The following is a 27,185-nucleotide window of genomic DNA, read 5'->3' as shown; positions in this document are numbered from 1 at the left end:
TCTTTGCGAGAATGGCATCTCGAATCTGCGTATCTAACAATTTCTACATTTTTGTGTTATGAGAGATTAAAAACTCACTTAAAATAAAACCAATCAAATATGATACATCCAATAAAAAGAAAAGGTGACACATCAACACTAATGGTTTGCAACTAACTAAAAACTTTAGTTTAAGAAACTAGTCATAATAAAACATATATAATTAAATACACATGAACTTTAACTTTTATTTGTATATATAAACGTTAACTTTGGTTTGAAATATCACATCCCTCTTGGTGAACTTATCTTCATAAATGGTAAGGATGGTAAACATTTTTTTTTTTTATTTAAAAAAAAAAAAAATACCGATTATATTAGATTTTCAAAGAGAGTATCGGATACAAAGTATTAGTGGAGTTGCGAGATACAACGAGGCAAAGTTTGCAGTGCATAAAGAGAGTCATGGAGTTTGGAAATGAGTGAACCATATAGCCAGGTATGAGTCATGTAGCGTGTTGGTGGAGGTTCTTGGGTTCTGCTTGCGATCTAGGCCTAGAAGTTTCCTGCGGAGAAGGAGCTGGACTTCCCGTTGGAGCTGGGCCTCTGAGCGCATTTCGGAAGCATGAAGACGAACATTGCGTTCCTTCCAGATGGCATAGATCAAAGCATGGAAAATGAGCTTGCAGACTATGTTGAGTTTGACGTTTGGGAAGGGTCTCTTGATCCAAGTTAAGAAGTCATTGAAAGTGGAGCTCGGAGGAGGCTGGAAATGAGCAAAGAAACTTGACCAGAGGTTTTTTGTGTATGTGCAGTCAAAAAAGAGGTGGTCCCTAGATTCATCGCCGGCCTGACATAGTATGCAAGTGCTAGGGATTGGTAGATTTCACCTCCTCAATCGATCCCTAGTAGTCAGTCTATCATGCACTGTCAACCAAGCAATAAAGGCCATCTTTGGGATATGATTCTTAAACCAGACCTGAGAAAACCATGGAACTGTTGGACCCGGGGGGTGCAGTTGTTGCCATGTTCTGCTCGTGGAGAAGGTGCTGTGAGATTCATTCGGAGTTAGCTTCCAATGAAATTGATCTTGACCTAAGTTTGTCTGAGGAGGCGTCTGGTTATGTAGGCAGGTTTTAAGTAGTTGCACGAGTGGATGGCGTCCTCGAGGGATAAGCCAAGAGTTGTTGTTAGAGGCATCATTGACTGTATCGAGTAAGCCAATTCCTGTAACTCTAGGACCAGATTCTCCAAGAATTTCCGGTAAAGGACCTAGTCCTATCCAGTTGTCATGCCAAAATAAAGCTTGGGAACCGGATATTACACTGCAGTGCACAAAGAGCCGTGCACGAGCTCTTAGCTTTGATATTCTCTTCCATATCCAGCTCCCTGTAGTGCGAAAGTCTGCTTCCCAGAAGCTTCTACCGCGGATTAAATGATGCTTCACCCAGGAGACCCATAATGAACCTGCTTGAGAGAAGAGGTGCCAAATCATTTTTAGTGCAAAAGCCTGGTTCCAGTTAACCAATCTCTTTAGACCCAATCCTACAGATGCTTTTGGTGAGCACACTACTTCCCAAGAGACCTTTGCTCCGCGAGCAGAGGATGAGACGCCATTCCACAGGAAAGCGTTACAAATGCGTTCCAGCTTTTCCAAACATTTGTTTGGTAGGAGAAAAACTGAAGCCCAGAAGTTGATGGTGCTGTTGATGACAGAGTGGAGTAGTTGCAGTCGACCAGCAAAAGAGAGGTGCCTACTTGTCCAACTTGAAATGCGACTTTGGACCTTGTCTATCAGAGGTTGATAGTCCGTTGGTTTGAGCTTGTGTGGAGTGAGGGGAACACCTAGGTATCGCATGGGAAGTGAGCCGTAAGTGAGATTATGCCTTGCTGCCATCTGACTTATGGAGCCTCGATTGTTGCCGTCTAGGTAAAGACATGATTTGGTAAGGTTTACTCCAAGACCTGAGGAAGCTTTGAATTGGGTAAGGATTCGAAGAATTTCAACCAGAGAGTTCTCTCCTCCATCGAAAAAGACCAGGATATCATCAGCGAAACTCAGGTGGGTGATCAGCGGTTGTTGACATTTGGGATGAGGTTGAAAAGTGCCCCTTGTAACTGATTCATCTAGCTGCTTTGATAATATATCCATGACAAGGGTGAATAAGGGAGCGGAGATAGAGTCACCTTGCCTTAGACCCTTCCTGCCCGGAAAATAGCCAGTTAATTCCCCGTTGAAAGCCACTGAATAGGACGGGGTGGAGAAGCATGTCAGTAGCTAGTTGATGAACATGGTAAGGAGTTCAAGAGCAGTGAGAATGTTGGTTAGAAAATCCCAGTCAACGTTGTCAAAAGCTTTAGATAGATCAATTTGAAGACATCCTCTTGTTGTTGGACCATCCTTGTTGAAATCAGCTATGAGCTCTGAGGCAAGTAGCACATTTTCACTGAGTAATCGACCTGGAATGAAAGCAACTTGATTTCTCTGAACCGCCTGAGAAGTAATGATCTTGAGATGTTTTGCCAGGAGTCTGGATATGACCTTGTATATTGTGTTGCAGCAAGAGATCAGCCTAAATTCAGTTAGTCTCTTTGCCGCCACTGTTTTGGGAAGCAAAGCTAGTATAGTCGTGTTGATCTGCTTTAGGAGCTTTCCAGTAATGAAGAACTCTCGAACCGCCTCAATGACTGTTGGTCCAACTACACCCCATGAAGCAATGAAAAATTCAACTCTGAAACCGTCAGGGCCGGCGCCTTGTTTCTTGGAAGAGAGAAGAGAGTGTTGGTAATCTGTTCTGGAGATGGTATTGCTGTGAGGCTGCTACCTAGTCTGTGGGGCAGCGGTAAGTAGTGAGCTCCTTGATCCTCTGCACTGAAAGGGGTTCAACTTGAGTGTTCCTCGTGAAGCTGTTGATAACAGTCGACTATCATATACCAGAGAAGACCCTTATCTGTGACTCTCTCATCAGTCTCAGATATAAGTGAGCGAATTTGGTTACGCAATTGGTGTGCCTTGACTGAGTTGTGGAAAAAACGAGTATTGGAATCTCCTTCTAAGCACCACCTGACCCTTGACTTTTCCCTTAGGAAGGTTTCCTCTGCAGCTGCTAAAGTGAGCCATCTACCTCTGCACACTCTTTCCTCTTCAAACAACGATGGTGTTGGAGCTGTAAGTATAGACGACTGAACATTGGTGAGAGCTTCTTGAGCCTCAGCCGTCCTGGCTTGAATATTGCTGAAGCTCCTCCTATTTAGTGCTTTGCAAGCTACCTTCACAGCTTTCATCCTTTGACAAAGAGAAAACATTGCAGAAACTCTTGTGTCCTGTGAGGTCCACGCTGAGGTAACCAGGCTTTCGTATTCGGGGTGAGATGTGAAAAAAGAGTAGAATTTGAAAGGCACTTTCCGCCTTGGAGTCTCATCTGACATTGAAACCAAGATGGGAGAGTGATCTGATCCTCCTGGAGCATCATACAGTGCTGTAGACTGAGGAAAAGCTGATAACCATGCTTCATTTATAAGAGTTCTGTCAAGCTTCCTAGTAATTGGATTCAGAGGTTGGCCGTTATACCAGGTGTGAGCTGCTCCTCTGCTAGTCATTTCCAGAAGTTCACAGGTGTCAAGGCATTCTTGGAATTCAGCCATGCCCTGCAGAGGAAGAGGATACGAATGAAGTGAGTAATGCTCTGCTGCTCGAAGAATCTGGTTGAAATCTCCAATCAAAAGCCACTGATGATTCCTTTGTAAGCTGTTTTGATGCAACTCCACCAAAGTTGCCCATAGTTCCCTTCTTGCTACCAGGCCGTTCCTTGCATAAACGAAAGATATGGAGAAGGACTGACATGTATTTCGATCGAAAACTCCACAAGTAATTACTTGATCCGATTTATGATAGATAAAAACCTGGAGAGTTGGATCCCAAACTATCCATATTCTCCCATTCTGAGCATTGGTAGAATAGTTGTAATCATACCTCCACCCAGGGAAGTTACGAGACAAAATTGAGGCAGCATTTTCCTGTTGAACATGCGTCTCCAAAATACCTCCTATTGAAGGTCTATTTGATTGAATCCATCCCTTGAGCTCTTCTTGCCTTTGGGTTGTATTTAATCAACGTATATTATAACAAAATTTTTTATTCATCATCGTAGTGGGCAAAAAAGTGATGAGAGCTGAAGCTCTCAAACGAGATGATGCGAACGACCTTTTCCTATTGGTCGTCCTTTAGCAGAAGGCTTTGCTGCTTTGTGAGCATTGTTCTTCAACGGCTTCACTTGTGTAGCTGTTGCTGCTGTCTTTACCACATTACTAGCAGGCTTCAAAGCTTGTGAATCCTTAGTCTCAGGAGGCGGCCGTGAGTGGCCAGTAGCATTAGCATCAACCTTTGGTGGGCTTGACTTGCGCTTAACTACTTGCCATTCTCCTGCTGATTCTATCGTTGGGGAGTCCAAATATTTGTGGGTGGACATTGCAGGTAGCTCCATTCTGGTGACTTGTGCCAATGGAGTTGATGTTAAGCTCGCTTGCGGAAGTTCAACTGGTTTTATTGCGTGAGAAGGTGATGGTGGAATAGGAATCCCTGCGACTAGATGCTTCTTAGGCTGGTGATTGAGAGGAGGTTGTTGCTTAGAGTTAACTTGGTGGACTGCAACGATATTGGGGGCTTGAGGAACATGAACTGTTACTGGCAGAGTGGTTTGTTTTGAAATGGCCGGAGCAATTGGGCATCGATGGTATAAGTGTCCAAAGTCTTTGCAGTAGTCGCATTTTGGGGGAAGTCGCGGGTATTCAACCCAGATACGAATTTCATTTCTTTCGTCATCCTCAACAAGCACTGATGAAGGAAGTTCTTTCTTGAGTAAAATCTCTACCTTTATCCTTGTGTCTGCAGAGAGTGGAGGTAACTGATGCTTTTCGGTATGGAGAGGCTCCCCAATACCTGAGGCGATGGTGCTTAAGCCGGGAAGGGAGTACAGCTGAGGTGGGACATCCTTGAGTATAACTCAAATGGGAAGAGAGACAAGCTTCATGGGTGTTAGAGAGGCTGTTGGAGACCAAGCAGTAACGGTGAAGAGGCAGCTTCCTGCTTGCCAACACCCGACCTCTAAGACCCACTTCCTGGTAAGTTCTGAGGGTATGAAGATGAGGACAGTGCCATTAGGGAGACAGCGGATGTTGATTGTGCCTCCTTTCCCCCATATAGGGTTAAGGTCTACGAAGATTTTTCCAGCAGGTGGAGGAGTTCCATGAAAGTGTGCCATAATGTGGTCTTTCCATGTGTTTGTTGACTTGAGTATTACAGAGGCTGGAGCTCGTACCTTCGGGGTACCATCAGTTGTGAAGATTGGCTGAGCTGCTTTACTGAGATTTCTTAGTGAAGGGTTGAATCGCTCGGCCCACTGTAGTTGAGTATTATCAATGGTAGGTGGCTCTTCCACTGGCGGCTGCAAGGGGTGCGATACCGGGGTGGTGTTTTCTGGAGCTTTGTTGGTTGCGACAGGGTCCACCTGACGGGTTGAAAATTCGTTGATAGGGAGATCCGGTGACAAAGCCGTGGAAATGGAAGCATCTCTAGTGTCCTTAGGATGTGGATTTGGGGGTTCAGAGGTGGCATCAGTCATCTTGATTTGGATGTTGGCCAGAAGGAAAGTAGAAAGAAGATTCTCAACGGCGGCGTGAGGCCAACTGTCGGATGGGTGAAAAGAAAAAAGGGTTCGCCCTAGAAATCGCCTGAAAGGAGAGAGAAAAATGTGTTTTACCGTCAATGGATTTATGGTAAACATTGCATATGATGCTTACAGCAAATGCTAATTTCTTGACTAATGGATCATCCTTTTTTTTTTTTACTCTTCGTTGGCAATAATAGTAAAATATCACATCACATCCCTCTTAGCATTAGAAAAAACGTACATTATGGCAACTTAAAAATTGAAGAAAATATACGGTGTAATCATGATTGTAGGCTTTGTAGCTATATTAACGATGATGTTTTCGGCTCACATTCTCAATTAAACAATGTAGAAATGTGTGCAAAGATTGTGTCCAACAGTGCTTAAAATCTACATAAAAAATCTACTCCTACAATTTGGGAAGAAGCTTGCAAACAAAACTGCAACAAACAACTAATTGGTGATGAAGAAAATACATTAATCCTCCTGGTGACAATCACAGCTCCTGGTTTGGTAGTAGTTTGCCTCATTTATGTCTGTTCCGAATCAATGAAACTTTTTTTGTTTTTTTCATGATTAACGGATAAATTTGTAGTTATATACTGTTTGTTTGAGATCATCATATAATATGTACGTGTTCATTGGTCATATGAAATAAATATTTTTTTTTTGTTTTCGGCATATTAAAACAAAGTGTCTATATCAACAAAACATTCCCAAAGAGTATTTAAATTTATTTTTATATTTCATCTAAGCACAAATACTTAAAGATGTGAATTAGAATCATACTGTATCCCAAATCTAGTAAGATTATTTATAATGGATGTATGTTGTATTTATGAGACCCGACCCGACTTAGAAAGTGTCATGAGGCTTCTTCGTCTTCTTCTCCGTTACTCCGAAAAAACCCAAAACCCCACAAAGAGCATCTCAACAAACATGGAGACCCTCCGCAAATTCAAATTTCCCGGTAGATCCAAGTCTCCTCGGATCTTTGCTTTTACAGTCACCGGCCTTTCTCTCACTGCCGTCACTGGCACCGCCACCGCCGTATCTGTTTTCCGGGACTCTCCTTCCAATAAAATCGCCACGGCTGTAGCAGGCGTCGTCCGTTCTTCTCGCGCTATCTACGCCGTTCGTAAATTTCCTTTATCACTCTATTGGTTTTAGCATTTTCTCATTCCAATCCATTTCATTGATTCTAATTTTCTCTACTTTTGTAGATCACTCTCACCGTCGCCGATTACAAGTATAGCCTGCGTAGATTACCAGCAGATTCCGATGAGTATCTTCAGAGATTAACAGAGGTTTGCAAATTTATACGTTTTCTTTAACACTGATTCGAAGTTATTTGATGTTCAAATTTGACATTTCTCACATTCGTTTCATGGTTGATGAATAGCTTTAGGAGTTTATGAACCAAAGCTAGGGTCAATTCGTTTGAACGTCTTATACTTCACTAGTTGTATACTGCAAAAGCAATTTGGTTTGTTTTTGTATTGTGTTAGGTTCATTCACGGTCTGCTAGACGAATTCTTAAACTGTGTGAAAGTAATAAAGGTTTTTATGTGAAAGCTGGTCAGTTTTTGGCTACGTTGAAGCTGGTTCCGAAAGAGTATTCTTTGGCCCTTTCGTCGTTGCAGGACCAGGTATGTTTACTGTTAAGTCTGTTATGATGAAGTCTTTATGTGTATTGCGTGAACTTTTTTCTGTCTTTTGACACATATATGACTTTGTAACAGTCTGAAGAAAGGACTCTAATTGTTTGTTCTGTTTCTAAACTCTTTTCTCTTGTAAAAATCATTGAAGGCAGTTCCTTGTAATTTTCAAGAAATAAAACACGTTCTGACAAGCAACTTGGGTCAAAATCTCACAGAGATGTAAGTCTTGAACAGTTATTGTTAAACTATCTATGATTGTACTGATTAAGTCTGAGTGTCATGTTGTACTGATTTAACATCTCTCATACATTAAACATCAGATTTTTATCTTTTGATGAGGAACCAATTGCGGCAGCATCTATTGCTCAAGTACATCATGCTGTCCTGAATGATCATCAGGAAGTAGCAGTAAAGGTTAACTTCGTTGCAAGATAAATCTTTTGCTTTGCTTATGTTCATTTTGCCACAACCCCATGTCTTCATCATTCATTAGGTTTAAAACTTGGTTTTTGTAGATATTCTTTTTTCTCTTTTCCTGTCTATCTTACTTACCATTAGTCATTCCTGATGCTGCTTTCTTAAGACGTAAATGGGGCAAACCTTGCTCCTCTTGTTAATATTAATATTGCCAGATTCTCAGTTTTTATGGGTTTTTTTTTTTTTGATGTTAAAATAGGTGCAATACCCTGGATTGAAGCAGAACATGAAGTTAGATACAACGATCATGTCGTTCCTTTCAAAATCAGTCGCCAAGGTTCCTGTATTTTTTGTTGCCTTATATCTATAGATGTTCATTAAATATGAAAGGAAACAAATAGGATTTTAATGATGGTGATGTCATATAAACAACTGATCTTGGGATACTGGAATTTGATGTGAATATAATTTTTTTATGATGAAATATTTGAGCCTATAGTTTTGGAGTTGGGACTTTCATTATGATTGACAGGGAACTGCTGGTGCAGATGATATCTCTTGTGTCCTGGAGTAGTTTATGCTACTTGGGCATGGTCATGACTTCATTCGTTTACTTCCTTCTAGTTTCATTTGTTTTGCTGGTGATTGTGAGTTTGTGACCTTAGCCTGCGTTGTTGTGGAACCTGCTAGTTGAGATCAATGATGCAGTTACTTGAACTGTGTGTGCATCTCTGATTCATATATTTCTTGGCTGCAAATCGTATGCAGCCGTTTATAATTTCTTAAAGTTGTTATTTTTTTTTCTTCCACTTAGCAGATATTTCCAGAATACAGATTTGATTGGCTAGTTTATGAATTCGTAAAGTCAATTTCCCAGGAACTTGGTCAGTAACCTAAAACTTTAGAACCAAGCACTGCATTGTGCGCATGTGTTTGTGTTTTATTTTCTAGAGTTTTGTATAGTGAATCTGATGATTTCATATCTGCTTTAATTTTCTTGTCCACAGATTTCATACAAGAGGCAAAAAATTCAGAGAGAATTGCCAAAAACTTCAAACATAACAAAATGATTACAGTTCCCACGGTGTTTTGGGTATGACTTAAAGAATTTTCATAACTCTACCATTATCATTAATTGTCTTTGATTTTGATGTCGATTTTCCCATAGTCTTAGGACATGTTGAGGTGATATTTTGTTTTCTTAATATTGTCATCCATATAAATATATAGGAGTTCACAACCACTCAAGTCCTGACAATGCAGTTCTGCAAGGGTTTCAAGGTAATGACGTTCCACAGTTAATCATTCATACAGTTAATCTGTTATCCTAGATCTTAATTATTAGTTATTCATTTAGAAGACATAAGTGAAGAATGAAGTCTGAAGCCATCTCAAACAATTTAAATACTTAGAAAGGTTGAAATGAGATAGTATTCAAAGCTTTATAGCGAAAATGGAAAAGTTTAAATTTTTTTGTGTTAGCTGTTTAACTTGTCTAGTAATAAAAAATCTATATCTGATTTTTTTTGCGATAAATAATTGATAGAAATTATCTGTGATTAATTCAAAACGCGATAGATTTTGATTTCCCCTTTGCTATAGATTTGAATTTGGGATAAATTTTCCAAACCAGGGGACCTCTTTGAGTTTCAGTTGTGGTTTACTTATGTAACTTAACATTATAATATTATATTTTATATCCTTTGAGATCCTCATGCAGCTCGTGTGTACTGTAATTCTTGTATGTTCAACCAACTCCAATTTCCTTAGGTTTCAGGTTGACGATGTGGAATCTCTCAAAAGCACCAAATTAAGTCCAGAAAAGGTTGGTAACGACTTCTTAGGCATAAGTTAAAAGATACAGCTTTGGCATATGGCCTGACAAATATACGCTTAGCATTAGATCTATCAAATATACGCATACCATTCGAGCTGTCAAATATATGTTTCTTATTTCTTTGCGGAAGCATTAAATTTTTCTCCCCCATATTCCTATAGGTTGCCAAAGTGTTGGTTGAAGTGTTTGCTGAAATGATATTTGTTCACGGATTCATACATGGTGACCCGCATCCGGGAAATATTCTAGTTTCTCCCGGAGGCCATAATGGCTTCTCTCTAGGTACTTTTATGTTCGTAATTCAATTCGACCTCTTACTAGTTCCAGATTCTCATGATAGAACGTTCAATCTTCTTCTTCAAATTCACGGTTGGATGCAAAGTTCTGCTAGACCACGGGAACTGTAAATCATTGGATGAAGGGTTTAGGCGGGACTTTTGTCGGTTGTGGGAGGCTCTGATTCTTCTAGACTCAAAAAAGATACAAGAATTAGGGAAACAGTTTGGGGTTGGAAAATATGCCAAATTCTTCCCTGTCATATTCACTGGAAGAACTAGTGAAAGGTATGTGTGTTTGCTCCCCACCATTGTTTTGTTGTAAAGCTAGAATCGTAGACTAGACTTTTTTTAATAACGATGCCATTTTGGTTTTCGTTTACATTGTTACATGCAAAAAAGACTTATTCTTGTCCCCNCTTATGTAACTTAACATTATAATATTATATTTTATATCCTTTGAGATCCTCATGCAGCTCGTGTGTACTGTAATTCTTGTATGTTCAACCAACTCCAATTTCCTTAGGTTTCAGGTTGACGATGTGGAATCTCTCAAAAGCACCAAATTAAGTCCAGAAAAGGTTGGTAACGACTTCTTAGGCATAAGTTAAAAGATACAGCTTTGGCATATGGCCTGACAAATATACGCTTAGCATTAGATCTATCAAATATACGCATACCATTCGAGCTGTCAAATATATGTTTCTTATTTCTTTGCGGAAGCATTAAATTTTTCTCCCCCATATTCCTATAGGTTGCCAAAGTGTTGGTTGAAGTGTTTGCTGAAATGATATTTGTTCACGGATTCATACATGGTGACCCGCATCCGGGAAATATTCTAGTTTCTCCCGGAGGCCATAATGGCTTCTCTCTAGGTACTTTTATGTTCGTAATTCAATTCGACCTCTTACTAGTTCCAGATTCTCATGATAGAACGTTCAATCTTCTTCTTCAAATTCACGGTTGGATGCAAAGTTCTGCTAGACCACGGGAACTGTAAATCATTGGATGAAGGGTTTAGGCGGGACTTTTGTCGGTTGTGGGAGGCTCTGATTCTTCTAGACTCAAAAAAGATACAAGAATTAGGGAAACAGTTTGGGGTTGGAAAATATGCCAAATTCTTCCCTGTCATATTCACTGGAAGAACTAGTGAAAGGTATGTGTGTTTGCTCCCCACCATTGTTTTGTTGTAAAGCTAGAATCGTAGACTAGACTTTTTTTAATAACGATGCCATTTTGGTTTTCGTTTACATTGTTACATGCAAAAAAGACTTATTCTTGTCCCCGCCTCTTGGTAATAGCAAATCAGGACTGGGGAAAGGGATGTCTGAACAAGAGAGGCAAAAACTGAAACAGGAGGTGAAGCTTTTGAGATTGGAAGACGTAACAACTTTCATGGGGTCTCTTCCACCTGATTTTTTAACCGTACTGCGAACAGAGTACAATCCTCATCCTCGGTTTTACTATTTATTAAATCTTGAAAGAGTTTATCCTTGTTCACTTAACTCCTTGTTTTACTCTATCACAGTGGACTCGTGCGGTCAATCACTTTGAAGTTAGGTGCCCCAAAACGGACGAGACTACTCGCTTATGCCAAATATACGGTGTATGGGCTTGACTACAAACCGCCTTCTGAATCAGGTAACTGGATTTGAGAACTGTGATATGAAGTTAGATCTTGGATAATTAGAACGTATTCATTTTATTTTTACACAGATAACGTAGATTGTGGTTTTGTATTTTCTAGATTTTGTTGAGAAGTCGATCATCTCCAGATCTGTAATGCTAATGAGTTACCTCCGGTTACGTCTTATTCTGGGTAAGGAAACTACTATCCAAACGATCAAATTATACTCTTAAACTCTTGTGTGTAAATTTCAAACTACTTTTTTTGTGGTTTCAGAATTGATGGAAGTCTTTCAAGGGATGAAGAAGCTAAAACATTCCATCTACGGTTTCTATGGGCAACTCATCAACGGTATCACAAATAGTGTAAAGCGAGTTACATGCAGAGTATGAAATTATTATGATGCAGAAATTGGTTCAAAAGTGTCTTCAAAAGTGGCATTATGATTAATATTGTGTATTAATTTGTCAATTGTGCACCCCAAAAAAAAAAACAAATTGTCAATTAAAGTCTTAATGTACTAATGATCCTACCATTTTAGTACTTAGGGTCGAACCACAATGAGAAATCAACTATCCTTTCATGGAGATTGTCGTTTGATCAATGGCTTTACGAGTTTATGAACCAAAGCTAGGTCAATTTGCTTTTAGTTTCTAATAGAGTTGCGATTTGAACGTCTTATACTTCACTAGTTAATTGTATACTGCAAAAGCAATTTGGTTTTTGTAGGTTCTATGCTATGTAAAAATAATTATTTGAGTATTTTTTGTAATTCACGATGAAATTTTTTTAAAGTTAAACATGCTGAATCTGGAACTAATAAAAGTCACTATTGTTATAATTGGAAGCTATATATTCTTAGAACCTTGTGAATGAAGAAAATTAATAGACTAATATTTTTATTTCTTCGGTTTCCGAAAAAATGGATCGTTTCACCTCGAATCCATTGATTTTTTCCAGCTAAAACTGGAGGGTTGTTTGTTTATTAAGGCGATGGTTTTTCCAATCGGCTTAACCCTAAGATTATGACGCTTCGGTTCTCACGACCAACGACGGTGGAGGTTTCTTTTTCTGCGACAACGACGTTGGAGGTTTCTTTTGATGGCCTAAAGCGGACGACAAGATCTACCGGCCAACGAATCGGACAGAGAAGGTTCGTCTTCTCATTTTTGATTTATTGCATGTTGTTGTAATTCATCTCCTATGGCCTTTAAATGTTAGGGCTTCGGTTTCATTCGATTGATTTTGAGAGTGGTTACTGTTTTCTGTCGATTTGTCAGATTAGGCGTAGATGTTGAGATTTGTTTGATGTTCAATTGATTTTGATATTTGTTTGGAGGGTTAATGGGTTTCAGTTTAATTCGATTTATTGTCTGATAGATGACTGTTTTTCCTTGCGTTGTGCGAGGTGTTCATCAACTGGAGGGAGCGGATGAACGGTGAAGAGAGCTTAATCTGGTTGTTAATTGAAAAGGTATGAATGAGTAGCTTTGTTATATGTTCTTGTTAGCTTATGTTTGTCTTTGTGTTTTAGATTGTGAGCTACGGGTTTAGTAGTAGAGTTATGAACCGTCTGTTGTTCTATTTGATTGTGAGAATGTTTGATGTTTGTTTTAAACCCGTGTGTTTTTCTTAAGAGTAGAGTGTGAGATTCGTTCGATGTTTTGTATGTGTAATTGTGTGATTAATATTGACTCTTTTGTCATGTTTTGTGCGAGGTTTTCATCAACCGGACAAAGCGGTTTAATGGTGAAGAGTGGTGTTCATGAACTGGACAAAGCGGTTGGACTGTCTTACTTGAAAATGTATGATCCTCTAGCTTTCATATGCTGTTGTTAGATTTTCTTTGGCTTTGTGTTTGGGATGAACCGTGTGGTGTTGTTTTTTTTGCTCGATTGTTTAAAAATTTTCAAAACCCGTTTGTTGTTCTTTTTGATTGTGATATTGTTTGGTATTTTTTAAGTCGATTTGGTTTGGTTTTTTAATCAAAAGAAAGTGATATTTGGTTTGATTTTTAATAAAAAAACAGAAATAAACTGGTTTATTCCCTACATGATTGTATTTGAAATTAGTATTGACTTTAAACACAACTTTTGGAATACTTTTACACATAGAGATTTACTGAAAAAGTGTTTCAGTTGTCTAATCATAGAGATATACTTTTCATTTGTACCAAACACTCATTACAAACCTTTAGTTGAATAAACCTTTAGTTTCTTTGTCTAACCTTTAGTTTAAACTTTTAAAAAACCTTGAGCTCAATATAAACCTTCAATGTTAAACACTAACCTAAACCATTAACTTTTTCTCTACAACACAATCAATGGATTCTAGAAACCCTTTAGGTTTTTCACCGCATAATTTTCAGGATCTTTTGAATTCTCAAAAAGTTTGCAACGGTTATGATAATAGTCTTCTTCCTAATACCACACAAACCTCTCAGCCTATTCAATTTAGCAACCCATTCTCTTCTCAGCCTGTCTACTTTAGCTCTACATTCTCTTCTCAGCCTGTCCACTTTAGCTCTGCATTCTCTTCTCAGTCTGTTAACTTTAGCACCCAATCTGAATACTGTATTGAGGTTACGGTAGATGAAAATGAAGAAGAGGGAGGCAGAGGAAGTAGGAGGAGGTGGAGTGCACAGGAGGATGTCAATCTCATAAGCGCATGGTTAAACACAAGCAGAGATCCAGTAGTAAGTAACGAGCAGCGGATAGATAGCTTCTGGAAGAGGGTTGCAGACTATTACACAGCAAATGATGGAGCATCTGGTTCAAACGCAAGAGGGGCTATGCAATGTCCTAGGTGGAACAAGATAAATAACCAAGTTAACAAGTTTGTTGGGTGTTACGCACAAGCGAGTACAAGAAGGAAGAGTGGAGAATCAGAAGATGATGTGATGACTGTGGCGTATGAGGTTTACAAGAACGACATGAAGAAGCCATTTACTCTAGGAATGCTGGAGGGAATTGAAGCATGATCAGAAATGGATCACGGATGAATGTAGCTATAAGAGGACTAAGCTTGCTTCAGAAGGAGTGAAGGGAAGAAACCGGCGGTGAGTAGTGATGTGGAGGATGGTTCTGTGGGTATGTTAGATAGGATCATAACAATGAAGGATCAAGACAAGTGGCTAAAGAGAGGTACGACAAAATGCGATTGCTAGCCAGCCTGATTAACAAGGGTGAACTAACACCCGCTGAAGTAATACTTAGAGACAAACTCGTTGACCAAATGTTGACAAACATTTAGGTTTTGATTCTCTTCATTTCTTATGTTACTCTTGTTGTGTTGTTCTTTAGTTGTGTTGTGTTTAACTCTTGTTGTCTTGTTCTTTTGTTTCAGGTTTTTGGGACGACATATGAAGCTGTCTCGTTGTCACGTGAAGGGAAACAAGTTTGTTGTCAAGTTAATGGAATCTGTCTAACAAGCAAAGTGGTGTTTTAACCCGTGAATGGGTGTTGTTTTTAGTGTCACATTGTATGGATTTTTGGCTTCTCTTTGGTCTGTAGGGTTAAGTGTGGTCGGCTTTTACCTTTCGTAAGGTTTGTATGGCTTTTTGTAAGGACACTGACGGCTTGTCCAACCCGTGAATGGGTTTTGTTTCGTCGACTTTATGTATTTTTAACCCGTGAATGGGTTTTGTTTGGTTGTGTGTCTTTTGTTATGTCATATATAAAAAAAAAAATTCTGCTACTTCATTTGATTCTTCTCCTTTCTTTTCTCTTCTCTTGATTTTTTCTTGTTAAATATTCAACAACAAAAAAAAAGTTGGGTGTTACAACCAAAACAAAATTTCCATAAGCCTTACAACAAATACAAATTTCCATAAACCTTACAACAAAAACCCATTTCCATTACAAAAAAACCAAATTTCTATTACAAAAAATGTCTAATCGGAGTTATGATCAAGAAGTTGATGAAATGGTAGAGGAAGAAGTTAATAATATAGTGGAGGAGATTCAATACCACTACAATCACACGGAAGTACCACCAGCTCCATTATTCCGTAGAGTGCACGTTAATAGAGAGCGCAAAAAGGTCACATTCGGTTATGGAATGATTATTTTAGTGAGAATCCGACTTACACTCACGCTATGTTCCGTCGTCACTTTAGAATGAACAAACCATTGTTCGTACGTATTGTTAATAGTATTTAGAATGGAGTCTCATACTTCAGACAAAGAAGAGATGCTACTCGAAGGCTCGGTCTTTCTGCACTTCAAAAATGCACGGCAGTTATTTGTATGATGGCATATGGATGTTCGGCAGATGCGGTGGATGAATATTTACGACTGGCTGAAACAACCGCCCACAAATGCCTTGAACAATTTAGACAGAGTTATAAATCTTTTTGGAGATGAGTATCTCAAAAGGCCTACAATGGAAGACCTCCAACGATTACTGAATATTGGAGAACATCGCGGTTTCCCCGGAATGGTAGGGAGCATAGATTGTATGCATTAGGAGTGGAAGAATTGTCCCACGACATGGAAAGGACAATCACGTGGATCTAGAAAACCGACAGGCTGTGGCATCACAAGATTTATGGATTTGACACGTATTTTTAGGACCACCATGTACATTAAATGATATCAATGTTTAGGACCGCTCACCAGTGTTTGATGATATCTTAGAGGGTCGAGCTCCGAGAGTTACATACGTTGTCGATGGACAGTAATACAAAATGGTGACTCTCATCCAATCAATTACACTTCCACATGGTCAAAAAGCAAAACTCTTTGCTCAATGTCAAGAATCATGCCGAAAAGATGTAAAGCGTGCATTTGAAGTCTTGCAAGTTCGATTTGCAATCGTGAAGAATCCCACACTTTTTTGGGATAAAGGAAAAATAGGCAAGATAATGAGATCATGTATCATATTGCATAACATGATAGTGGAAGACGAACGACATGACTACAATTTCTACGATCCATCAAAGTTATATCAGGGAGAAGGAAGCGGAACTTCTCATGTGGATTTATCGTTTTCTACAGATAGGCCAACAAATCTATCTAATATGATGGACGTTCGAAATGACGTTCATGATACAAAAATGGATGAACGTTTGAAAAAAGACTTGATTGAGCATATCTGACAAAAATTTGGTGCAACGCAACAATAAAACTTATTCTGAATTTTGTAAAATATGTTTAATATTCCGAATTTTGTAAAATATTATTGTTTTCTATTTAATGTAATTTAAATAATTGTTTTGTTATTTTAGATTATTAAAATTTGATAATTAATAAATAAATGTTTAAAAATCAGTATTTTAATGATTGAGCAACTTTTTTTGGAGTTTTCCGGAAGAATGATTTTGTTTAAAATTTTCCGAAAAAATGATTTTGTTTAAAATCGTAAGTGAATTGTTTTAATTAGTTTAGTATTAATTTTATGATTAGTTTAATTTTGAGCAATTTAGTATTAGTAGAGGTTTCTGAAGTGGAGATGGTCAAATACATCTAAATCTCATGAATCGATAAAAAAAAAAAAAAAAAAAGGATGTGATCAACCAATCAGAAACATAAAATTGAGTTCTGAATAAAAATGGAAACATGTCTCAATAATTTGGAAACGTTATAAGAGAGGAAACAAATCGTTCTCAACATTCCTCTCCACAAAAGTTACATTTTTTTATTCCTTCCGATCCCAACCAACCCCCACCAACCATGTAAGAAACTGAGGAACTGAAACGTTCGAATTTTTACCAAATTTTCTTAAGCTTTGACGCCTAGTCTTGCTTTGAGCTCAGCAGCGACTGCATCGATGAACTCCTCCGTGTTCAAGTAAGTGTCCCTCGAGAGCCTGGAAACAAAACAGTAACAACAAACCATAAATCTAAGTAAACTTTGATTAGAACATGGAACTATAGGCGGAAGAAGAATCGTCAAATTAATTACTTTGAGCCGTGAATGATGAGTGCAAGATCTTTGGTCATTTTTCCTGACTCCACTGTTCCAACACAAGCAGCTTCGAGCTTCTCGGTGAACTCCAAGAGTTTTGCGTTGTCATCTAACTTGGCCCTGTTTAAAAGACATAGGCTTATATATAATCATCATCCTATTAATGAAAAAATATTTAGAGACATTTCGTTGTTGTTGTTACCTGTGTGCAAGTCCACGAGTCCAAGCAAAGATGGAGGCTATGCTGTTTGTGCTGGTCTCACCACCTTTCTGGTGAACTCTGTAGTGACGGGTGACCGTTCCATGGGCTGCTTCAGCTTCAATTGTCTTCCCATCCGGGCAGACCTAATCAAAAATATACAGCCATTGTAAAAGAAGAAACTTAGAATCATGTACCAGCCTAAAGAGACTGCGTGAAGATATATCTGAGAATTTGTGAGAATTACCAGAACAGATGTCATCAATCCAAGTGACCCGAACCCTACAACAACACATTATAAGAAACAGTTAGGTAACAGGAAACAAAATGAAACCAATGTGAACCCAACAAACAGAATAATATGTAAGACAGACATAAGTACTTATTATGGGCATATTCATTTATGATTTATTTACACAAACCTTGTGCCAAGAAATCACTTTGGACATCACCATCATAGTTTTTGCATGCCCACACATAGCCTCCCTCGCTCTTAAGAGCGTAGGCCACCATATCATCAATGAGACGGTGTTCATACCTAACCAATTAGATCATTTAGGTCATTCTCAGTGAAGGGGTAACACAAGGGACCATGATATCTATAGGATGAAAAAAAGGTAAAGAGGCGACTTACCATATTCCAGCAGCCTCATACTTTGACTTCCAGCTGGCTTCATAGACTTCTTGGAAGATGTCTTTGAATCTTTATAGTAACACAAATATGTAACCAAAATTAAATATTGACAGTGAAAGTCTCATCAACCATGAGCGAAAGGACTACATGATAATATAATGAAAAGTAACAGTCACATACCTGCCATCGTATTTCTTAAGAATGGTATTTTTTGTGCTAAGATAAAGCGGCCATTTTTTCTCATAAGCAGTGTTCATTGATGCATCAGCAAAAGCACGGATGGACTGTATTATAAGAGAAATATATTAATCGTCTTGGGAGGACAATCTCTAAAAGAGTAAATAATTTGGACTCTAGTTGAAAGGAAGCGAAGTATAAACTATACCTCATCAGTGTTGTACATTGCCATAGCAACACCACCTTCACCGGTAAATGTAAACACTTCGGTTTCAGTTTTCCCGTCTTTTCCCTCTGAAAAAATCAACAACATAACATATTTTATTAGTATCAGATAAATTGGAAAGTTGAAATGGGAAGAGATTGCAAAAATTATGCAATGCCAGTCCCAAATAAATTGACAAATGAAAGGTAATAAGTTTACCAAAGGTCATAGTCAGTTTTCCTGGTCCCTTGATTACAGCATCAGTGGCACGATACTGGTCACCAAAAGCATGTCTTCCAATGCAAATGGGCTTTGTCCAGCCTGGAGAAAAAAAAGACATTCTCAGAAACCGTTTGCCAAAAAAAACTGTTAATGAAACTAGCCCATTGTCAATAATTACCTGGGACAAGCTTGGGAACATTTTTGCACATAATTGGTTCTCTAAAAACAGTTCCTGTAAGAGACAAAACACAATGTAAGGATACAGAGAATGATACTGGATGACAATTTTGCAATTTCTTACCGTTCAGGATATTCCTGATGGTCCCATTTGGACTTCTCCACATCTGCTTCAAGCCAAATTCAGTGACACGGCCTTCATCTGCGGCAAAAAAGACCAATACTTAGTAAAATGAAAAGAAAAAAACTGGTAAAAAAATGTTCAACTGCAAAATAGCTATCAAGACATACCTGGAGTGATGGTGGCACACTTGATCGCCACATTGTACCTATAACAAAACAAAATTACAAACGTTTAAAATTTACATAATATTACATACACACAGTATAACAGAGATACAAAACCATTTCTAGTAAATGTTTCAAGCTCAAAACACACATACTTCTTAGTGGCTTCAGCACTTTCAATAGTAACTTTGTCATCTGTAGCATCACGGTGAGGAAGACCAAGGTCAAAGTACTTGATATCCAACTCCAAAAAAGGAGTAATCAGCTGAAAACATTCAAGAAAACGAAGTTCAATATACACAACAAATACGTGAAATATGAACTGCAAAATAAGTTTAGCTTCATACCTTATCCTTGATCGACTTCCAGATAACCCTGGTCATTTCATCACCTACATCACACAGACCAATGAATCATAACTATGAGTAAAACACACCAAAACATCCAAATATCGAAACTATTTCGTCATTTCGATTATTTTGTCAACATATCATCAAACATGCCCAGATTTTTCATTAGATAAACTTAAATCAATCAACCTCACGAACAGAGCTAAAGGTTTTTTTTACCGATCTGTAACGTAATACAAACTCAGAACAAGATGATCAAATCAAAAAACAACGTAAATCACCAACCAAAACCAAATCGAGCAACGAGACTACACATGCGTAAACTCTAACTCTCAGATCAGAACGAGCAACGAAACTTCGATAAAAACTAAGCAAGCGAAGGTAACAACACAATATGTTTCGTTATCAAATCAAACGAAAAGATCTGACTAAAGAGAGATCGATCGAGAGAGAAGGAGATCTCACCATCCATCTCGACGATGGGATTTGCCACCTTGATCTTCTCAAACGCCATGGTTTCTTCTTTGCTTTCGGTTTTTTCGTAAGAATAACTTAACGGATTTGAATCGATCTGACTGGATCTTTTCCGATCGTCGGAGNGTTAATGAAACTAGCCCATTGTCAATAATTACCTGGGACAAGCTTGGGAACATTTTTGCACATAATTGGTTCTCTAAAAACAGTTCCTGTAAGAGACAAAACACAATGTAAGGATACAGAGAATGATACTGGATGACAATTTTGCAATTTCTTACCGTTCAGGATATTCCTGATGGTCCCATTTGGACTTCTCCACATCTGCTTCAAGCCAAATTCAGTGACACGGCCTTCATCTGCGGCAAAAAAGACCAATACTTAGTAAAATGAAAAGAAAAAAACTGGTAAAAAAATGTTCAACTGCAAAATAGCTATCAAGACATACCTGGAGTGATGGTGGCACACTTGATCGCCACATTGTACCTATAACAAAACAAAATTACAAACGTTTAAAATTTACATAATATTACATACACACAGTATAACAGAGATACAAAACCATTTCTAGTAAATGTTTCAAGCTCAAAACACACATACTTCTTAGTGGCTTCAGCACTTTCAATGGTAACTTTGTCATCTGTAGCATCACGGTGAGGAAGACCAAGGTCAAAGTACTTGATATCCAACTCCAAAAAAGGAGTAATCAGCTGAAAACATTCAAGAAAACGAAGTTCAATATACACAACAAATACGTGAAATATGAACTGCAAAATAAGTTTAGCTTCATACCTTATCCTTGATCGACTTCCAGATAACCCTGGTCATTTCATCACCTACATCACACAGACCAATGAATCATAACTATGAGTAAAACACACCAAAACATCCAAATATCGAAACTATTTCGTCATTTCGATTATTTTGTCAACATATCATCAAACATGCCCAGATTTTTCATTAGATAAACTTAAATCAATCAACCTCACGAACAGAGCTAAAGGTTTTTTTTACCGATCTGTAACGTAATACAAACTCAGAACAAGATGATCAAATCAAAAAACAACGTAAATCACCAACCAAAACCAAATCGAGCAACGAGACTACACATGCGTAAACTCTAACTCTCAGATCAGAACGAGCAACGAAACTTCGATAAAAACTAAGCAAGCGAAGGTAACAACACAATATGTTTCGTTATCAAATCAAACGAAAAGATCTGACTAAAGAGAGATCGATCGAGAGAGAAGGAGATCTCACCATCCATCTCGACGATGGGATTTGCCACCTTGATCTTCTCAAACGCCATGGTTTCTTCTTTGCTTTCGGTTTTTTCGTAAGAATAACTTAACGGATTTGAATCGATCTGACTGGATCTTTTCCGATCGTCGGAGGGTAGATCAAGCCGGTGAAGCAGATCGTCGTTGCAGGAGAGAGAGCTTGGTGGTGAGTGATGAAGTAGGTGAAAAAAGCTTGGGGAAGGTCCTCGGAGATGTATTTATGCTATTTAAAAGTTCGATGACATTTTATTATTTTGACCCCGTTATTATTATTTATTACATTTCGGTCCCTATCTTTTATTTTATTTTTCGTTGTAGAGACTAGCCGCCACTAAATTCTAGGAGATGAGTGAACAACAAAATTCAAAGATATGTTCAACTATATGAATTTAAAAGTTTCATCCTCTACCGTTTTTAAAAAAACAAACTTGGAAATGCAATTACAAGTTTAAAATCTACCTACATTTGCTTAGTCTATTTCTCTTCAAACCTCGGATTAAAAAGCTTTAGCTGATTATTTGTGGCTATCAAAATCATAACATCCATTTGGGCTTTCTTTTTTTCGTTTAATTATGTATAGATTCAATTTTAGTAATTTTGTTTTTTTTACGAAGGTCGGTAATTTAGATTTAAGACATGAAGAGGCTTCAGATCAATGTCTCTCTTTTGGTTTGTTCAAGTCATTTTTGGTTACTGTTGATGAATATGACAATGGATTAGTTGGATCAGAAGGCAGAGAAGTTGTCACTTTCACATGCACTTTGGGGGTGGGGGGATGGGGATAGGTCCACAAGATAGAAAATTTATTGTCATATATCACAATTCCGTAAAAGATGCTGACCACCTAACCAGATCCACTTTGTTTGATTTCTTCTATTTTGCGGCANTTTTTTTTTTTTTTTTTTTGTTTAATGACAGCCATTTCCATTTTTATATGTTTCTTAATCTTCTGAATCTATATATTATTTTTGAAATACATTTTGTATTATGCCCTATAAATTTTGGTTATTTAATTTGTTTTATTTACAACATTAACCCCTAACTATTTCACTAAAATAACAATTCATGAAAACACATTTAATGGAACTATATTAATCGAACAAATTTATTTACACTTATTGTCATAATAATATTGACATCATCTATACTTTTTGATGTTTCCAAACATAACTTTACGCATTGAATTTTAAAACAAGATTAAAATCTGAAAACCTATTTTAATAGATCTTAAAAGACTGTATGTGATAGTTGAATGTAAATCGACCGACTTTGAGAAACAAAGGATTACAATTTCAATGATTATTATGACGTAGATAACGTTCATAAACACGAGAACCCAAATTAAGAAAATCAGTTTAAGCAAATATTTAAATTTGTCACCAAGAAATACATTTAATTCAGTATATATCTCCTTTAGAAACTGAATATTGTTCTGTAATAATGTTACCAACTCAAATAGGCATACAGAAAAATCTCGGGTTTATTGCTAAGGATCGTTTGATTCCTTGCTCATCAAGCATTATTGATTTACTGGTTAAGAAACTATTGTATTATATATTATATATATTTTATTTTTATTTTTTGTAATTTGAGAAGGCTTGATTGTGATTTTCGTGCATAGTTATATGGTGGGATGAGTTTTATCTAAGTTCACTTCAAGAAAATATAAACATTTCTTATTGTTAACAAACAAAGCAAGATTGAAAGGCAAACAACTCATGTGATGTTCAAAAGAGGAGCTCCATAATTTGGAGAACTAAGAAAATGATTTAGCACAGGTACGTTTACTTTAGCATTGTTACTTTTTTTTTTAATTGTTTACTTGGCTTTTGAAATTATGTTTTTCACAAGAACAGGGCCAATTAAAACATGTTTCATTTTTTCTTTGTAGGTGAGTCCTTGCAAAGGCAATGTTGAGAACAAGGCCAATTTTGAGTTTAGTATACCTACCTAGGTATCATCTTTATATCTATTATTATTAAGATCTATGTTATTCTATGGATTTCTAATTTATTATTAAAGTTTTGATTTACAATATAGTTTCACATATCTCAATCCCATATACCAAAATTTGTTTTGTTTTTTCATCAAGCAACATTCAATAAAAATAAGTATCAAACCCTTATAGGTAAGTGATTCTTTGGGATATGCCGATATGTAGAAGTAAGAGAATGGTTTACTATCAGCTTTTTGAAATTAAGTTTACTTAATTTTTGTTTATTGGCCTTCGTATTGTATTTATCACAAATCTCTCAGTTAATTTTACTCCTAACAAGAGAGATAGCTTGTGAGTTCAATATACTTATCTATTAAATGCCCAAAATTGTAATTACAAAGTTTATTATATAGACTGACATTATTATTTTCAATATTTTGGTTTAAGACATGAAGTATTGATGACTATCCATTGTATCAAGGTGTATGTAACAGTAGAGTAAATGTTTTATTGATCATATCACTTAGACTTGATCATTCTACACTTTTTAGTATTTGTTTAACTATTAGAAAATAAATTTGTGATTTAAATAATGATATATAATACCTCTCTTGAAAACCCAAAATTAGCATTTCGAAAGAATTTTTTTTGTGTATCAAAATTAGTTTACATCATACTTTATATTAGTTTCAAAAAATATATTTGAAATGAATCTAATTAACATTAATTAGTATCCCATAATTACAATATTTTTTTAAATATATATATATATATATATATATTCTAAATATTTTAATTTGCTAAAAGAAATTTAAATGCTCGCGGGTCATTTAATGGAGCAGGTTAGAATTTATACAAATATGATTATATAGTTTTTATGGGTTGTCTATTATACTAAAGCACACAAAATATCTTAATTTTGAATTAACAATCAAAATACAATTATATAATCTTAAACACTAAACAAAACAAATAAAATTAATCAATATAACTTAAACATAAAAAAATTTAGTTATAAAAAATTATCCCGCGGTGTATCGCGGGTTAAAATCTAGTATATATTGAAAAAAGTTCAAAAATGATGCTAATAATTTCATTCACTAAACTATACTAATGGTTATATACTTGTATAGATAATTTAGTTTTAGTGAACAAATATTAATTTTGAAATATCCTTTACTTCTTAATGTTATTATTAAAAAATGTGAATACTTGTTAAAACATGAATATTAATATATGAGCAGTAGTTAATATATAGCCTATAATATGAAATCGAATGTGAGATTAGAGAAATTAAATTAACTTTCCTTCAAATATTTTAAAAATGAAAAACATTTTCATCTAAATATTATCTTATTATATAAAGTTTAATGTTAAAGTTACTCATTAACGAGATCGTGACACATGTCAATTATATAAATAAGATGTTGACATGTGTCCAAATTACTGTTTAACATGATCGCAACATGCGTCAAATTAACGATCTTAGATTTTGACACATATCTAAGTTAATCACTAGAAAAAAATGTTAAAAAATATTTACCAAACAAAAAAAAAATCCAAAAGCAAAAAAGAGATATTTTCATATCACCGTAAGAAAATAGAGCATATGTCTTATTACATAAAGATGTATATTAAGTGATATACCATATCAAATCAAAACTTTAAGTACGCTAGAAAATTATGAACACCAAAGAGACAAATACAAACCATGAGAGATCATAAAACCTTGCTAACAAAATAAAACATGGTATCATGAGTGATGATCGGATTGCTATGATCTAACAGACATTTGGAGATGAACCTCATATAAGGTTAGATTATCTAAGAGGGGGTTATTGGTTCTATGATTTTAATGGATTTGGAAATCTAGAAAAAAATCATGTGCTATTCAATCATTGATTTTAAAATACTTATTAAAATGATGTGTTATTGGTTCCATGATTTACAAATACTTATTAAAATCCTATGTTATTCATTTAATGATTTGTTTTTGGATTTCAAAATCCACATTATGTTTTAAATGGATTTGAATGGATTTGAAAGTGTAAAATAGAAGGATTCAAATTCAAGGATAAAACATGTTATTTCAAAATCCATGTGTTTGGATTTCTAGAATTTATAATTCTATATGGATTTAGAAATTATCTCTCCAATAACAGCCCCTAAGACTCCAATATCATCATGGTTATAACTTTTTATTTTTTTAACTATCTTTTAATTTCTCAAATTTTATTGGGTAGGTCATAAACTCACTGCAATTATGTAGATATTTTCTCTTCAGTTTTTCATCCAAAATATTTTTGAGTAAACAATTTTAGTGGTTAAACAAACTGTCACTACAAAGTATAGTGGTGAAAAAACGACGTCAAAATGAAAGTAAACAGACAAAATTGGTTTAATTTGTTCAAAGATACATTTTATAAGTGGTGATAAAGAGCGTATTTGTGACACCCCGGTTTCAGAGACTTGCGGAGAGGTTTAAAAAAATTGATTTGGCCACCTATATCACCAAAGTGCACTTATCTTTTCGGTTAAAGGTCCTGAGAGAACTCCACAGTTAAGCGTGTTTATGCTGGAGTAGTCTCAGGATGGGTGACCTTCCGGGAAGTGATTGTCGGAACTGTGCGAGTGTAAACAAAACATAGAGAAAGATCATGTGGTGATTTGTATGGACGGTAACAAGTCTTTAAAGCCTCTCGGACGTAGCAAACCAGCCGTCGGATATGAAAGGGCTCATGGGCCTAGTGAGAGGACGTGAGGCCCATTAAGGAAAGTGGACCCATGGACTGGGATTGGACATGAGGCCCACCAAGAGGTGGCGGTCGGGGCGTTACAAGTGGAAGCAGAACCGAACCTAGACGAGTGTGGAGTCGAGTGGACTCACACCGTCGGGGGTGACGGTCTTGGTGCGCAATGCGGACGTTGCGATCTGTTAGTGGGAGTGAATTGTGACATCCCAATTTCAGAGACTTGCGGAGAGGATTAAAATAATTGATTTGGTCACCTATGTCACCAAAGTGCACTTATCTTTTCAGTCAAAGATCCTAAGAGAACTCCACAGTTAAGCGTGCTTATGCTGGAGTAGTCTTAGAATGGGTGACCTTTCGGGAAATGACTGTCGGAACTGTGCGAGTGAGTACAAAACACAGGAAAAAATCATGTGGTGATTTGTAGGGACGGTAATAAGTTTCTAAAGCCTCCCGGAAGTAACAAACCGGCCGTCGGATATGGATGGGCTCACGGGCCTAATGAGAGGACTGAGATTGGACATAGGGCCCACCAAGAGGTGGCCCATGGACTGAGATTGGACATAGGGCCCACCAAGAGGTGGCCCATGGACTGAGATTGGACATAGGGCCCACCAAGAGGTGGCGGTCGGGGCGTTACAATATTTTAACAATAAAATATTTTAGGTTGTAATAACACAGTATTAGTGATAAAACATAGAATAAAATTGTATGTGAATGCTAATAAGACGACGTTTTGACGAGCTGATTGAATGTAAAACCTTTTGCGAATAAGTTGTTGAACGTTTTTGAAATTTGACAATAATAATATTCGTAATAAACATGTTTGGAAAACATTTTGATGGTCGATAGTTTAGCTTTAGATTATTGTAAGAATTGTATAATAATTTTAAAATATAAATTAGTGTATTAAATTAAAAATGTTTCTCTAACTAAAAATATTTATCTATTTATTTCCGGATAATTTTTTCACTTACAAAATATATATATATATATATATTTTTTAAAAAATTAATTTTATTAAATAGTTTTAGAACCCGCACATTGTTTTTAAGAGAGGAATAGTTTTATCTTAATCTAGTATTAAAATAAATATTTATGAAAATAATTTTTTTATATTGA

At 36.6% G+C, this 27,185-nt stretch overlaps 4 protein-coding genes across 5 annotated transcripts; 2 read left to right on the top strand and 2 right to left on the bottom strand.

The window, feature by feature from the left end:
• LOC104704630 lies at positions 866 to 3,624 on the bottom strand. Its single transcript, XM_010420684.1, has 3 exons — positions 2,868 to 3,624; positions 2,271 to 2,679; positions 866 to 2,183 (listed from the first exon to the last, which is right to left on the bottom strand). Exons 1-3 carry the CDS (start codon positions 3,622 to 3,624, stop codon positions 866 to 868), a joined length of 2,484 nt encoding a protein of 827 aa, XP_010418986.1.
• Positions 6,480 to 12,052, top strand: LOC104701187 (uncharacterized aarF domain-containing protein kinase 1-like). The gene is made up of 16 exons (XM_010416838.2): positions 6,480 to 6,782; positions 6,872 to 6,955; positions 7,157 to 7,297; positions 7,458 to 7,528; positions 7,630 to 7,723; positions 7,986 to 8,063; positions 8,544 to 8,610; positions 8,734 to 8,819; positions 8,957 to 9,007; positions 9,504 to 9,551; positions 9,725 to 9,845; positions 9,946 to 10,126; positions 11,140 to 11,277; positions 11,367 to 11,479; positions 11,586 to 11,657; positions 11,742 to 12,052. Exons 1-16 carry the CDS (start codon positions 6,516 to 6,518, stop codon positions 11,855 to 11,857), a joined length of 1,728 nt encoding a protein of 575 aa, XP_010415140.1. The 5' UTR covers positions 6,480 to 6,515; the 3' UTR covers positions 11,858 to 12,052.
• On the top strand, positions 13,789 to 14,445 carry LOC104704629 (glutathione S-transferase T3-like). The gene has a single exon (XM_010420683.1). It carries the CDS (start codon positions 13,789 to 13,791, stop codon positions 14,443 to 14,445), a length of 657 nt encoding a protein of 218 aa, XP_010418985.1.
• Positions 16,974 to 21,578, bottom strand: LOC104701185 (cytosolic isocitrate dehydrogenase [NADP]). 2 transcript variants are annotated; one of them, XM_010416837.2, is made up of 16 exons: positions 21,474 to 21,570; positions 20,089 to 20,204; positions 19,621 to 19,664; positions 19,429 to 19,538; positions 19,277 to 19,314; positions 19,110 to 19,187; positions 18,987 to 19,040; positions 18,806 to 18,907; positions 18,590 to 18,675; positions 18,385 to 18,488; positions 18,205 to 18,273; positions 17,993 to 18,108; positions 17,818 to 17,852; positions 17,574 to 17,716; positions 17,369 to 17,491; positions 16,974 to 17,273 (listed from the first exon to the last, which is right to left on the bottom strand). In XM_010416837.2, exons 2-16 carry the CDS (start codon positions 20,135 to 20,137, stop codon positions 17,186 to 17,188), a joined length of 1,239 nt encoding a protein of 412 aa, XP_010415139.1. In that variant the 5' UTR covers positions 20,138 to 20,204; positions 21,474 to 21,570; the 3' UTR covers positions 16,974 to 17,185. The 2 variants fall into 2 exon arrangements, with proteins under 2 accessions (XP_010415139.1, XP_010415138.2); XM_010416836.2 differs by lacking the exons at positions 18,987 to 19,040; positions 19,110 to 19,187; positions 19,277 to 19,314; ... (1 more) ...; positions 19,621 to 19,664; positions 20,089 to 20,204 and adding exons at positions 20,256 to 20,309; positions 20,379 to 20,456; positions 20,546 to 20,583; positions 20,698 to 20,807; positions 20,890 to 20,933 and having other exon boundaries at positions 21,358 to 21,578.

This window comes from Camelina sativa, chromosome 7, assembly GCF_000633955.1.
Source record: "Camelina sativa cultivar DH55 chromosome 7, Cs, whole genome shotgun sequence".
In the NCBI taxonomy this organism is placed as follows: domain Eukaryota; kingdom Viridiplantae; phylum Streptophyta; class Magnoliopsida; order Brassicales; family Brassicaceae; genus Camelina; species Camelina sativa.
The sequence above is the reverse complement of the archived record's forward strand: the minus strand, read 5'-3'. Positions and strand labels throughout refer to the sequence as shown.

Bases quoted from the DNA above. Each gene is read 5' to 3' on its own strand.
- LOC104704629 (XM_010420683.1), top strand. From the start codon at position 13,789: ATGGATTCTAGAAACCCTTTAGGTTTTTCACCGCATAATTTTCAGGAT.
- LOC104704630 (XM_010420684.1), bottom strand. From the start codon at position 3,624: ATGGCTGAATTCCAAGAATGCCTTGACACCTGTGAACTTCTGGAAATG. The intron at 2,680-2,867 runs GTTGAACCCCTT...CATGGGGTGTAG, and splicing joins GCTTCACGAGGAACACTCAA to TTGGACCAACAGTCATTGAG. The intron at 2,184-2,270 runs GTTCATCAACTA...TTTTCCGGGCAG, and splicing joins GCTCTTGAACTCCTTACCAT to GAAGGGTCTAAGGCAAGGTG.
- LOC104701187 (XM_010416838.2), top strand. From the start codon at position 6,516: ATGAGGCTTCTTCGTCTTCTTCTCCGTTACTCCGAAAAAACCCAAAAC. The intron at 6,783-6,871 runs GTTCGTAAATTT...CTACTTTTGTAG, and splicing joins CTTCTCGCGCTATCTACGCC to ATCACTCTCACCGTCGCCGA. The intron at 9,008-9,503 runs GTAATGACGTTC...CTTAGGTTTCAG, and splicing joins AGTTCTGCAAGGGTTTCAAG to GTTGACGATGTGGAATCTCT.
- LOC104701185 (XM_010416836.2), bottom strand. From the start codon at position 21,406: ATGGCGTTTGAGAAGATCAAGGTGGCAAATCCCATCGTCGAGATGGAT. The intron at 20,934-21,357 runs GTGAGATCTCCT...TGTGTGATGTAG, and splicing joins TCCCATCGTCGAGATGGATG to GTGATGAAATGACCAGGGTT. The intron at 18,109-18,204 runs GTAAGTCGCCTC...CTAATTGGTTAG, and splicing joins TATGAGGCTGCTGGAATATG to GTATGAACACCGTCTCATTG.